General features: G+C 45.2%; 1 protein-coding gene across 2 annotated transcripts in view; it reads right to left on the bottom strand.

Annotated features, from left to right (window-relative positions):
• Window positions 1–14001, bottom strand: part of fbln1 (fibulin 1) — a 65986-nt gene that overhangs the window by 10694 nt on the left and 41291 nt on the right. For both annotated transcript variants that reach the window (XM_063196662.1, XM_063196664.1), the window contains 2 exons: window positions 12490–12635; window positions 6968–7108 (listed from right to left, as the gene is read on the bottom strand). In XM_063196662.1, the coding sequence (XP_063052732.1) occupies window positions 6968–7108; window positions 12490–12635 (287 nt within the window). The remainder of the gene's footprint in view (window positions 1–6967; window positions 7109–12489; window positions 12636–14001) is intronic.

Genomic DNA, 14001 nt, shown 5'->3' with positions numbered 1-14001 from the left:
TGTGTAAATCAAGGGCAAATACTAATGGGTACGCCTATTCTAGGTATTAGATACAGTCCATAAAAATAAACTTGATAGGCCCGCAAAACACTTCCGGGAACAATAAGAACGAACAATATTTTGCGTTCCGAACCGGTTCAGGAACGAAATTTTGGTGCCGGAACGAATTCAGGAACGAAAACGTTAAATAAAGGCCTACCTGAACCGTTCGGAACGGAACGATTGAAAAATAATTTCGTTTTCAAGCCCTGGCTACGACGCCTGGGGAGGAGAAGGAAAGCGGCCTCCTGAAGGAGGAGGAGGGGAGCGGCCTGCAATAATATTAGTCTCTAAGTCAATCCAGCGCTGCTTTATGGGAAGGCAAAACCGCTCCCTGGAGCTAGTTATGCTGCTACACTCGCAAGAGGACACACATCATCTCTGACATCACCTTGCGCTCTCACCATACCAGACAAAAACACACACACAGACGCACACACACACACACACACACACACACACACACACACACACACACACACACACACACACACACACACACACACACACACACAGACGCACACACACACAGACGTGCGCACACACCTGACTTCACCTGTGTCTGGTGGGCCACTTCAGTAGGTGAGACCCATGCATCAGTTGAAATGGAGGGTCTTCAAAAAAAAATTCCCACATAGCAACCACTGCCAAAGCTACTGGGGAAATGTTATCGTACCTGTTGAGAGACGGTCTTGCTAAAACAGCCTGTCCTGTCCCGATCAGAGATGGATGGTCATATGAGTCATTCCATTCCATCACTTGTTTGTGTTTCTGACCCAGTTGAGGGGGAAGATTGTGCACATCATCCCAGGAAAAGGTGCAGGACAAAGGCTGACTGTAGCTTTCGGAGTGCGGAGTCTGCACACTTAAAATCCATTTTGTTGGGGGTTTTTTATCTCATGGCTGGATTACGTTTCAACTTCAAAAGTCTTCATCATGAAGTGATAGTGTAATCCAGACATGAAATAAAGAAACAACAAAAAGGATTTTAAGTATGCGGAGTTATTCCATTCCATCACTTGTTTGTCTTTCTGACCCCGCCCGCTGATACTGTATGTTGAGGTGGCTGATGTCTTTGATCTCTACAACAACTTGTAAAGTGGAGGAGATGCACTCATACTACAGCCTACTGATAAATACAGATTTTAAACGGGTGCTGAATCCCACATAAAACATAGATGAATGAAGGAAGCAAAAGACAGCGCTCTTCAGATTGCTCTCTGTTTATTCGCCTACGAAAGTTTTGCAGGCGAATAAACAGAGAAAAATCTGAAGAGCGCTTCCTTCACTGTCATCCAAATGTTGTCTTAGCTCTCCTACAACAACACCCTGAGAGGTGTGGTGAGTCTGGGACACCTGCTGGGTGGGTTTGCACTGTATGCTTGCATAATATGTTTTCATGTCTCTGATATTTGTCCCCACACTGCTAAATGCTGGGAGGGGGGGGTGGGGGGTGGGGGTTGAGTTTCATGCTACATGCTTCATGTAAAAGGCCCACAAACAATGTCTTGAGGACCCTGTTCTGGGCCCCCTCTCTCCCTGGGCCCACACTAACTTACCCCTTTGCCCCCCCTGTCGTCTTCACTGAGGCTGGATTGTGTGTGGCGGGCATTCGATAGCGCCAATCAAGCTGTCTGTACGTCTCAGGGGGTGTTCTGGACATCTCACAGGGGGTGTTCTGGCCGTACGTGTTTGAACAGATGCACCAGACTGCCAACGGTCTCATCCAGACACGAAGCCCAAAAGAAAACCTCCACTCAGACAGACAGACAGACAGACAGACGCACACACACACACACACACACACACACACACACACACACACACACACACACACACACACACACACACACACACACACACACACACACACACACACACACACACACACACACACACACACCTCCACTCATGCTGACAGTGATGGATGAGGGAGGCAAACTGAGCTGTGGTACAGTCCCCCAGTGTGTGTGTGTGTGTGTGTGTGTGTGTGTGTGTGTGTGTGTGTGTGTGTGTGTGTGTGTGTGTGTGTGTGTGTGTGTGTGTGTGTGTGTGTGTGTGTGTGTGTGTGTGTGTGTGTGTGTGTGTTCAGCATGTGTGTGTATGTGTCTGTGTGTGCGTGTGTGAAAAGGGAATGAAAGAGACAGACAAAGTCAGTGAATGAGTGTGTGGGTGGTTTGAGTGAGTGCATTCAGTGGAGCCTGTAGTTAATGTGTGATTACCGTACAAGGCATAAAGGTTGAGGAAATGTTCAATAGCGCTGTCAATCAACACAAGTATATACACTCCATGAATTGGAAATCTGCCCTTGGTAACAGACTAATAATAATTCAATTGTGTGCATTAAGCGTTGCGAAATCAGTCAATGTCACAAAACTGGTCGCAGACAGACAGAGACTGGCAAGAAGGATGAAGAATCCTGCCTGGCTTTGTTTTTGTTTTTCGGTCTGATTAAAATACGTGTGAACTCGAGCTCAACTCGACACACATGGCAACCGTACACATGGCAACCGCAGATTGGCACGCTGGCCTGCTCACATTTTCCATTTTTCGAATATGACTGAGGACGTCAAGACAAACTCTTATAATGCAGCTGGGGCAGATCATAGATATTGCCTATAGCGATTCCAATCGAGACAGAGAGAGAGAGAGAGAGAGAGAGAGAGAGAGAGAGAGTGTGTGTGTGTGTGTGTGTGTGTGTGTGTGTGTGTGTGTGTGTGTGTGTCTGTGTGTCTGTGTGTCTGTGTGTCTGTGTGTCTGTGTGTTGGGGGTGGGGGGTGTTGTTGCTGTGGCTAAGAAGATGACCTGGATCAATTGTGTGTTTGGCCAGCAAAAAATATTCAAGAGCAGATGTGCTCTTTAAGGTTTCCCAATTTAAATTGAGCGTCATACAGGAACATAAAGCCTGCAGATGGGGAAGACAGACAGGATTTAAAAATGCAATCTTCCCAGAGAGCTTGTAGTCTTCATAATACAGCTTCTTGCGAAATGACAATAAAGTAGGCCTACTATTGTATCGTATCGTATTGTAGTCTTCATAATACAGCTTCTTGCAAAGTGTTGCCTAATGTCAGAGGGCATTGGGGCAGCATGAAAGGCTCAACAATGATTCCCAGGGCCGCTGCTGAGGCTTGGAGGACCTAAGCATAACTTGTCAGGAGGCCCCTCTCATAATTAAACAATAATAATAATAATAAATTTTTTTAGTCACTCAATTTAGGAGGCCCCAATTTTGGGGGCAAAGTGGTTGAGGCCCTAAGCGCTCTGCTTACTCTGCTGATGCCTAGCGAAGGCCCTGATGATTCCAAACACATAAGTGCCATTAAACATATGAGTGGTGTTCAACAGGATAGGATGTGGCGCCTTATTATTGCGTTAACATTAATGTCCCTCATCACCTAGAGTGCATTACTCAACAATAAAATATTGAATACTGTGTGAATCATCACACACATGCTTGTACTGTGGGACTGGTGAGCCATGGCTGACTCTACACTGCACAGCGCCTGTCTGCCTGCCGTTTACTGGGATACAAATCTGTCATGAATAAAAGAAGCAGCCGGGGGTTACCAAAGAAGTTGTCCTGCAGCACGGATGACTGCCTTCCCCAAGGGGCACTAAAGCTTTGACTAGAGCTGGTATGATTACTGCCTTCCCCAAGGGGCACTAAAGCTGGGGGGGGGTGGAGGGGTGGGGGGGATTAGCTGGGGGGGCGGACTATGGGGGGGACACACACTATAAGCTGGTATGATTTATAAGTGGCCAGTCGGCATAGCGAGGCGGACAAGCAGGCACTGACATACCTCCATCACCACAACACATCAGCCAGACAGACGACCTCCAGTGAGTTTTAATGACTAGAGAGACCTCATCAGTACGCCACCAAGCCCAACGAGAGCCATCTGCCCCGGGGGTATGGGTGAGGGGGTGGGGGGGGGGATCTGGTTCCTCTAGGACAGTGCTTCCAAAACTGGCGGTCGGGACTTTCAAACTTGTGGGGTTGCAAAAATATTCCAAAGACGATCCAAATGGGGGTCCCAGCTGAAACAAAGCGTTTGGGACCCACTGCTATAGGAGGCGGGCACATCCTGTGGGCAGCAGCAGAAGCAGCGGCAACTCACCCACCCACCAGAGAAACCAACCAGCCAGTCAGCCATCCATCAGTAAGGAAAGGGGGGGGGACAAATAGGTCAGTTGTCCCAGGCCAGGGGGGCCCAGAATTGGGTCCTCGTTACATTATATGTATTAGGTGGGGGTCCCTTTCATGTGTCTGTCCTGGGCCGGCCAAAGCTGTCAGCAGCCCTGGTAAGGAGGCCAGTGAGAAGGCTCATGTGAGAATATGCTCTTTACAGCGAACACCAGTGAGCATGCTCATGTGAGAATACGAGACACCACCAGGACGCCACAGGAAATGTAACAATACTGAAAGCCACATCAAACACGGCGCCCAGGATTAAATCGGAATACATTCGCACAGACATATCCACAGACTCTGCTCATTCTCATTTTCAAGAACACACACACACACACACACACACACACACACACACACACACACACACACACACACACACACACACACACACACACACACACACACACACACACACACACACACACACACAAACATGCCCAACTTCATGTACCGGGAATCAATGACATCACCACAGCATTGTGTAATATGGCCGTAAATACCAGCTGAGACGCTTCTGAGTCTTCAAGAGCACTAAACCAAGATGGCCACTCCTGCTGCTAGCACGCTTACAACGCAGTTCAATTTTATAACACGGCATTCAATGTTTAGTAATTACGCAATCTGCTATTTATTTTTATTTTTTTTGGGGGGGGGTTAGAGACTTACAAATTCTGGTATGACAAGCCTCATACAGGAATTTAGGCATTTGGTTTTACACACTGGCCAAGTGGTTCTTAAACTTTTTTCCCCTGAAAGCCCGCCTTACCTGTGTCCAAGACAAAACACCCCAAGACCCAAAATTAAACCTTATATGCTCACCAAACTAATGAATGCAGTGCCTAATTGGTGCTTAATTAGCCTACAATGCTTCCACTCTTATTCGAGACATTCTGCAGTACCTGCATGACGCTACCTGTTGGATGTGTTTTTGGGATTCTGTTGGCCTAATTATGTTCATCAAGTATAATTTTGGTCATAACCTCAACAAAGGCAAAATTCCACAGACAACTTGCTATCACTGGCACCCCCCCAAGGAGGGGGCCCGAGCGCAAGGTTGAGAACCAATGCTCTTGTCTGTTTACTAACGGTGATATTTATGGGCAGCCTTGGGCATCTGTTTTGGGTCAGTATATGGGCACTCCTTAACACTCTCGATGTTTAAAAGGTGTATAACTAAGAGTTGTGTATTAGGATAATTAAATCACCAAATACAATAAATAAATGAATACATACAATAATATTTAAGTGGTAATTTGGTAGGGAGGAATTCTGTTGACCCGTCCATTAGGCCTTCAAATTCACATAATCTTTGAAAATGTGCACCTGCACTGACACGCAACATTCTGTGTTTCATACTGCTTCCATAACAGACTTTGAAGAAGATAGTAACCAGGTTACCAACCAGTCAAGCCAAAAGTCTAATGAGAGGTAAAGCCTCATATGACTCCCTGCTCTATCAGTCCCCCACATATGGTGTACACACCTCCTCATCAACCATAAACCATCCCCATCCCCAGTCCCATGTCACCCCCCACCCAACCACCCTCAGCCCCATCCCCAGTCCCATCCCACCCTAACCCCCCTCCATTCCACCCTGCCCCCCTCCATCCCACCCCAGCCCCCTCCGTCCCCATCCCCATCCCCAGTCCCATTCCACCCCGGCCCGGCCCCCTCCATCCCAATCCCCATCAACCAACATCCCCAGTCCCATTCCAACCCCCACCCAATACCCATCAACCCCCATCCCCAGCTATGTATCCCTCATCCCCAACCCATCCACCACCGGGCCCCATTCCCAGCCGCACCCCCAGTCACACCCCCAGCCACATCCACCCTCAGCCACATCCCCACCCCAGTCCCGTCCCCAGCTATTTACCCCCCACCCCCATCCCCACCCCCCTGGCCTCATCCCCAGCTATTTACCCCCCACCCCACCCCCATCCCCTCTGGCCTCACACAGCGACACATGTGCATTTGGTTTGGGTGAATAAAGGGGCTGTATCATACTGTAATGTGGAATTAGGTCAGAAAACCACTTTTGTGTCTCGCAGCAAATTTAATTGCGGCAGGGAGGCCTTGGGGGCCCCAGTTGATGGTCTGGTCTCCGGTCTATTGTTAGACAAGCCAAGAGGAATACCAAGTGGGATGCCTTAGCCCCACTCACCATAGCGCTTGTGCCACTCACCCACGATCATGCCCTGCTCATAGGGATGCCTTAGCGCCACTCACCCACGATCATGCCCTGCTCATAGGGATGCCAGATGTGCCACTCACCCACGATCATGCCCTGCTCATAGTGCCACTCACCCACGATCATGCCCTGCTCATAGGGATGCCAGAGCAGGGGTGTCGTTCAGGGGGGTAAAGTGTGATTGAGTCCCCAGTGCCCCATGTACTGTATATAAAGGGGCCCACACACAGTTCTATTTATCAAGATATATGGCCGGGGGGACCCATTGCAGCTGACTGTACATAGGGCCCAAAATTGGCTGCGACGCCCCTGTGCCAGAGTGCCACTCACCCACGATCATGCCCTGCTCATAGGGATGCCAGACTGCTACTCACCCACGGTCATGCCCTGCTCATAGGGATGCCAGATGTGCCACTCACCCACCATCATGCCCTGCTCATAGGGATGCCAGATGTGCCACTCACCCACGATCATGTCCTGCTCATAGTGCCACTCACCCACGATCATGCCCTGCTCATAGGGATGCCAGATGTGCCACTCACCCACGATCATGCCCTGCTCATAGCGCTTGAGGATGTCGAAGGAGTTGTGTAGGTTCCCCTCCAGGATGTCGAAGACGATGTCTGAGGAGCCCAGCTGGGGCAGGGAGTGCTGTGGTGACATGGTCCTCAGGAAGACGATCTCTGGTGGAGCAACAAGGAGAAGACAAGAGCTGATTACTGCACCGGGCCTACAGGGCCCAGGCCCAGGGGCCCAAGAGCCAATGGGCCCCCTGAATACCAAGTCTCCCCATTACAAAACCCAGTTAGTCCAGCGGATGGGTGATTTGATCGTGCACTTTTGAGTAAAAGCATGAAAGTCGTTACATATATCCTTCTTGATATGCTGATTAATATTAGCGTTGGAGGCGTCGCGAAAAATGCATCGTTTTCAAGATGGCCGCCAAATCCAATATGGCCGACCCATATTAATGAATCTACCTGACACTTTGTAGTAAAAGCATGAAAATCGGTACACATAACCTTCTTGATATGCTGATTAACATTAGCATTAGAGGCGCCATGGAAAATGTATTAATTTTCAAGATGGCCGCCAAATCCAATATGGCCAATTCATATTTATGAATCTACCTATCTACCTAACACTTGGTAGTAAAGGCATGAAAATCGGTACACATATCCTTCTTGATATGCTGATTAAGTTTAGCGTTGGAGGCGTTGCGCAAAATTCATCGTTTTCAAGATGGCCGCCAAATCCAATAAGACCGACCCATATGAATGAATCTACCTGAGACTTGGTAGTAAAAGCATGAAAATCGGTCCACATATCCTTCTTGATATGCTGATTAACATTAGCATTGGAGGAGTCACAAAAAGTCATCGTTTTCAAGATGGCCGCCAAATCCAATATGACCAACCCATATTAATGAATCTACCTGACACTTGGTGGTAAAAGCATGAAAATCGGTACACATGTCCTTGATATGCTGATTAATATTAGCATTGGAGGCGTCGCGGGGAAAAAAAATCATTGTTTTCAAGATGGCCGCCAAATCAAATATGGCCAGCCCATATTAACTACCTGGTAATTTGTGGTAAAAGCATGACAATTTGTACACATAGTTACTTCTTTACATTAGATGCTTATTCATATTAGGAGCCATGAACAAAAATCAAATATGACTGACCCATATTACAATACAATACATTGCAATATGTATTTATGTAGCACAGTATCACAACTATGAAGTTTACTCAAAGCGCTTTGAAAAAAGACATAGACGCATACATACACATTCACACACCAGCTGTGCACAGTGTGCAGACTGCCGTATGGCACCGGTTGTCACGCCAGACACAGACACAGACACAGAGACAGAGACAGAGACAGACACACACACACACACACACCAAATCTTCACATCATTATCCTGGTCTAGAAATGAATCCTAATACTGTACATGTAAACTTTTCACTCAAGTTATATTTTACATACCCTGAGTTGACTTTTTGATGGCCATCATGTTCCAACTGTGCCATTCACCATTTATTCAAAGTTTATGTCAATCTTTTAATTAGGCATTATTGGCAGTTTGATTGATGTTGGCCATAGTATATACCATAACCTGTGGAATCCTACTACTTTACATAATTGTTCTGATCTGAAATGTAGCATGTATTCCATCCCTCAGTGAGGGTACCAGATCTTGGGGTGCAATCAGGAGAAAGAGTAGGGGTGTAAAGGCGATGGCAGCAGTTTGTTTGAATAGATACAACTGACATGATTGGATATGGGCTACACATATGCCAAATACCACATTCTTAACGACCTATAAACTGCCATGGGCAATCGTAAATCACAACTTTACTATGAGAAAATACAAACCACAGATTATATCACTTGTGAGATCAACTTGTGTTAACCAGGCAAGCTATAAGCTTACCATACAACTTGCATTGGGTGCAGGATTGCAGTTGGTTTGAAAACCTTGTGCAGCTAGAAGTAGTCATCAACAATTAGTTTCTTTGAAGTAAGCAATCATAAAAATGTCCATGAATTAACAAATGAAGTTAACTTTCTGTCTAGCAATCTTGAAATCCTGGCCCTTTTAGAATTTGCACAAGGCCTATGCAGTTATCACTAAGCGCTAGAGGTGCTGTACATCCCACAAGCCCCTCAAAAGGATTTGTACATAACGCTACTGCCGTATTACCTATTTGAGGCCTCAAGAATGCAATCAGTGTACCGATTGAAGAGTATTAGCAGAGATCATTTCATACATATCTGTCCATCTGTACAAAACCTATAATGCAAACAAAGTCAACAATCTTCAAAGTGTAAGGCTTTAACACTTCAATTCATGTACCTATTATAGAGTGGTAGAACACAAGAGGTGGTGCAAACTATTCTAAAGTTATCACATTGCAGAAAATAATCTATTGTGGTGGTGGCAGACACAGTTTGGGCAAAACCATAACATATGCATCACTTCATTTGATAACATGCCAATAATGTTTAATCATTTTCAATGGTATTTTGTGAGTGTTAATTATATGCAATGCCAAAATATTTTTGTAGAAAAATATGTATTTTCTTATAAACACCATCTTAGTTGGCCATTTTGAAAATGTGTTTTTTCCCACAATGCCTCAACTTCTAATATTAATGAGCACATCAAGAAGTAAATGTGCACCAGTTTCCATGGTTTTACTAAAAGTGCCTGAAGGATTTATTAAAATGCGTTTGCCATATTTGATTTGGCAGCCATCTTGAAATGTAAACTTTTTTGCAAAGTATCGAGTTCTTTTATCAATCAAAATATAAAAAAAGTAACTGTGCACAAATTTCCATGCCTTTACTACAAACTGTCAGGTAGCTTCATTAATATGGGTTGGCCATAATGGATGTGGCGGCCATCTTGAAAATACAGCATTTTTAGCAATGCTTCCAATGGTAATATGTATCAGCATATCAAGAATGATATGTGTACCGATTTTCATGCTTTTAATACCAAGTGTCAAGAAGATTCATTAATATGGGTAGGCCATATTGGATTTGGCGGCCATCTTGAAAATGCTAAATTTTTCGCAACGCCTCCAATGCTAATATTAATCGGCATATCAAGACTGACATATGTACCAATTTTCATGCTTTTAATACCAAGTGTCAGGTAGATTCATTAATATGGGTCGGCCATACTGGATTTGGCGGCCATCTTGAAAACAATGCATTCATTGCCTACATCTCCAATGCTAATATTAATCAGCATATCAAGAAGGATATGTGTACCGATTTTCATGCTTTTACTACCAAATATCAGGTAGATTCATTAATATGGGTCGGCCATATTGAATTTGGCGGCCATCTTGAAAACGATGCATTTTTCGCGACGCCTCCAACGCTAACATTAATCAGCATATCAAGAAGGATATGTGTACCGATTTTCATGCTTTTACTCAAAAGTGCACGATGAGGCCCTTTTGTGTGTCCCATCCGCTGGACTAGTTCATTATTGGTGTGGATTGTGTTGTCATCTTGTATTAAAGGTACCCTTTATACTGCTGTATTTTCACGTTTTCTCATGTTTGCATTACCCCGTACCCCCAAAAACAAAGTCTCTTTAACCCCCAAATTCCCACATCTTTTGGAACTTCCTGTTGGATGGGGGGGGGTTGTTCTTATTGTCTGGCCCAGGGGCCCATGGAGTCATAAATCATCCCTGGGAGCAGAGGGACAAGTTTTTTTTTTCTGCGCACCCAAAGGCAGAGGGACAAAACACAGGACATGGAGACATGGAGATTGGAGAGATGGTAGGGTTCTTGTTAGCCCTAAAGCACTCCCTCCAATGTGACAGTTTTATGTAAGGAAATCAACAATGGCTTGGTGGAGTTCTTGGTGGAGTCGTATAGCTATCGTGAAATAAGACTGTGGTCTCACAATGGAATGTAAAAAGTACGTTTGGAAGGAAGTGCAATTGAATTCCGAATGAACAATCACAAATCTCCCATCGACAGAATAGTAGAATAGAGTCCTAATCTCTTAAACCACAACTTTCAGACTAGGCCTATAAAACGTGTGCCCTGCAAATTGTGCTCTGCAATATTTTGCACACTGCCTGAGTAGAATGCATGAATCAATGAACGTTTTTTTAATTGCAATTTGCAACCTTTTCACATTGCGGGGCTCAAAGAGTTTGAGGACATTAGTCTCTACACTAGCGCAGTAAATTAGACGAACACACCAAGTAACAAAAAACGTTTTTGCCTGCGTATTAGTCTAGTACCACACCATCTAAAATAATACAACAGGATGCAAAATTTGCCCTTCAATCACAGCACTCTATCTGTATGTATCAGAGTTGATCTCTTTTGAATCTCTGTGGGTTCGGGGGGGGGGGTCTCCAGAGGGAGAAGACAGGGATGTGTTTTCCTATGCAGTTAGGGAGTTTGAACAAGTTCGAACATGCTATAGCATGCTGCAGGGGTGTCAAACTCAAATGCACAGAGGGCCCAATCTGTGACAAAGCTGCGGACTGAATTAAATATTTAGCAATAAAAAACTAACTAAAATTGTTCATTCACCCACAATACTTGTTATGTGTACATGCATAATTCCCATTACATCACATTCAGTTGACATTCTATTGATTAAAGTGCTATTTACGCTTATTGTTATTCTCTCTTGTGTTGAGAGGTGAATTGGTAAATGAAAAGCAATGCAGCATTGTTTTGGACATTAGACACGCTGTTGTGTCTAGCTTGCTCCTCGCCTGTTTGTTTGGCACAGTGATGTGATGGCATTTTAAAACACAGTCCAGCTCCTAATTTAATAATAAAGAGAGTCATTTGATTGAGAGGAGCAAATGGAGCCAGGAGTGGTCAGCGAGTTTAGAATAATCATGTTTTCCCCTTAGTTTCAGTTTTCTTGAAACAACAGCACAAGATTACTCACTCCGTAATCAGTACATTAGTACGAACGTCATTCTGAGAGAGAGTGGAGTTTAAAGGTTCAAACCTTTAACCATAATATTGCTATTTATTTACAATTTTGAATAGATGTCACATCAAGCATGAGTGTGGCAGTGCACAGAGCAAATCTTATACTTGTGGTATAATGCTCTTATGGCTGCATTGTTACTTCTATAGAGTTCAACAAACAAACTTCTACTCTGCTTTGCAAAATGCAGTATTACTTGTTTTAACTGTTGATTAGATAACTTATAGCAGTGTTTTATAATAAAATAAAATAAATAAAATAAATTATTGATAGTATTGAATGCCCCTTTAGGAGGCCTGTGATGTCAGATGAATGCCCCTTTAGGAGTGCCCAGTTAGGAGACCTTTGGAGTTTTACTGTTGAGAATAAATGGAGTTCCCTAGATGGCGGTAGCGCGCATTTTGTGCAAGCTGCCCCCAAACACTGCAAACAGAGAAGGAGGAGGGGACAACGTCCCCTTAGAAGACCAAACTTGAGCACACTTTTTTGCATTGGGTGGGCGGAGATTGAGTTCTCTTTCTCTACTAGACGATACTTTGGCAGGTAACTGTTCTGTACTGTAGCGTACCTTCTGGTTTGGTGAACTCTCTGAATGTGGGCAGGGAGATGACGGTGTGTGAGATGGAGTGGACGGGGTCCAGGACGCAGCTGATGTCGTTGGGCAGGCAGGACTTGACGCAGCGGATGGTGTCTGAGCGGTCAACCCTCGGCCTGCTAAGAGAGGGAAGGGGACACACACAAAGCTGCTGACCGCCAATGGCTACGCATGCCTCTTTTCCACTGCCAGTTTTCTGATAGGCCTAGAACTCTGCACAGCGCGACTCAGCCGCCACTATTTGCTTTTCGATTCTGCACGACAGAGCTCAATTTAAGAGCAAAAAATGGCAGCCGAGTCGCGCTGTGTCGAGGTGTAGGCCTACCAGAAATTGGCAGGAAAAGAAGCAACAGTGAAGGAAATGCAGTTAATTCCACACGCATAGAGAGAACTCTGAGACCAAGTCTAGAACAGGGAAATGAACTACTACAAATATGACACATTGCACCTTTAATTCAACACACATAGAGAGTACTCTGAGACCAAGTACTCTCTAGACCAGGGGTTCCCAATCCCAACACTTTCCAACATGGGGCCCACTTGAAATGTTCACAAATGTTTGGGGTTCACCTCTGATCCATTAACCAATTCAAATCTAATAACTTTGTTACATAAGTCAGCAGAGACACACACACAAATATTGTGACTCCATGTGACTGCACCTTACCCGCACTCTCAGATCTCCACTACCAAGAACTGCTTGCACGTCGACACATACAACACACTATGCTGCTAAAATGCTGCTACTTGACCAACTGGACAACAATGGACTGTGGTGGACTGCACTGTGTGCAGTACAGCATAGCCTTGACTTTTATTACTTATTATAAAGTTATTATTTATTACTTCATCACTTTACTGTTATTGGTCCATCACTGTTCAATTTCCTTGAATGACCTGTGCATATGAAGAAAGTGACAATAAAAGCTGACTTGACTTGATATCGTTTCTGATCTCCGGGAAAATCGGGAACTCCACCCACTTTGTCAGGAACCAATCAACTTTGAGCAGCTCCAGAGGGCCTGGGTAGAGGCGTATTCAAGGCAGTGACGTGATTTCAGCAGAGACGTTTTATTGGGACTAAGAAAATGTTTGGTTTAAACTTCAGCACAGCCTTTTCTGGCATGGGCCAGTAGCAAAGCAAGGGAGGTGGATAACGGTATTCATTATATTCTTGGTCAGACCAATATCTCGGTACGAGATTTGAAAGGCGATGCTAATCAGGCAATACTACTACTACTACCCACCACCATTATCCTCCCTCAGACAACACAACGCCTGGGCATCTTAAGGAGCCAGAGGCGTGGTACTCCACATAACGCCTGGGCATCTTAAGGAGCCGGAGACGGAGACGGGGTACTCCACATAACACCTGGGCATCTTAAGGAGCCAGAGGCGGGGTACACCACATAACGCCTGGGCATCTTAAGGAGCTGGAGACGGGGTACACCACACAACGCATTGGCATCTTAAGGAGCCGGAGAT

Source organism: Engraulis encrasicolus, chromosome 4, assembly GCF_034702125.1.
Source record: "Engraulis encrasicolus isolate BLACKSEA-1 chromosome 4, IST_EnEncr_1.0, whole genome shotgun sequence".
Taxonomy (NCBI): Eukaryota; Metazoa; Chordata; class Actinopteri; order Clupeiformes; family Engraulidae; genus Engraulis; species Engraulis encrasicolus.
This window is presented reverse-complemented; position numbering and strand designations above follow the sequence as displayed.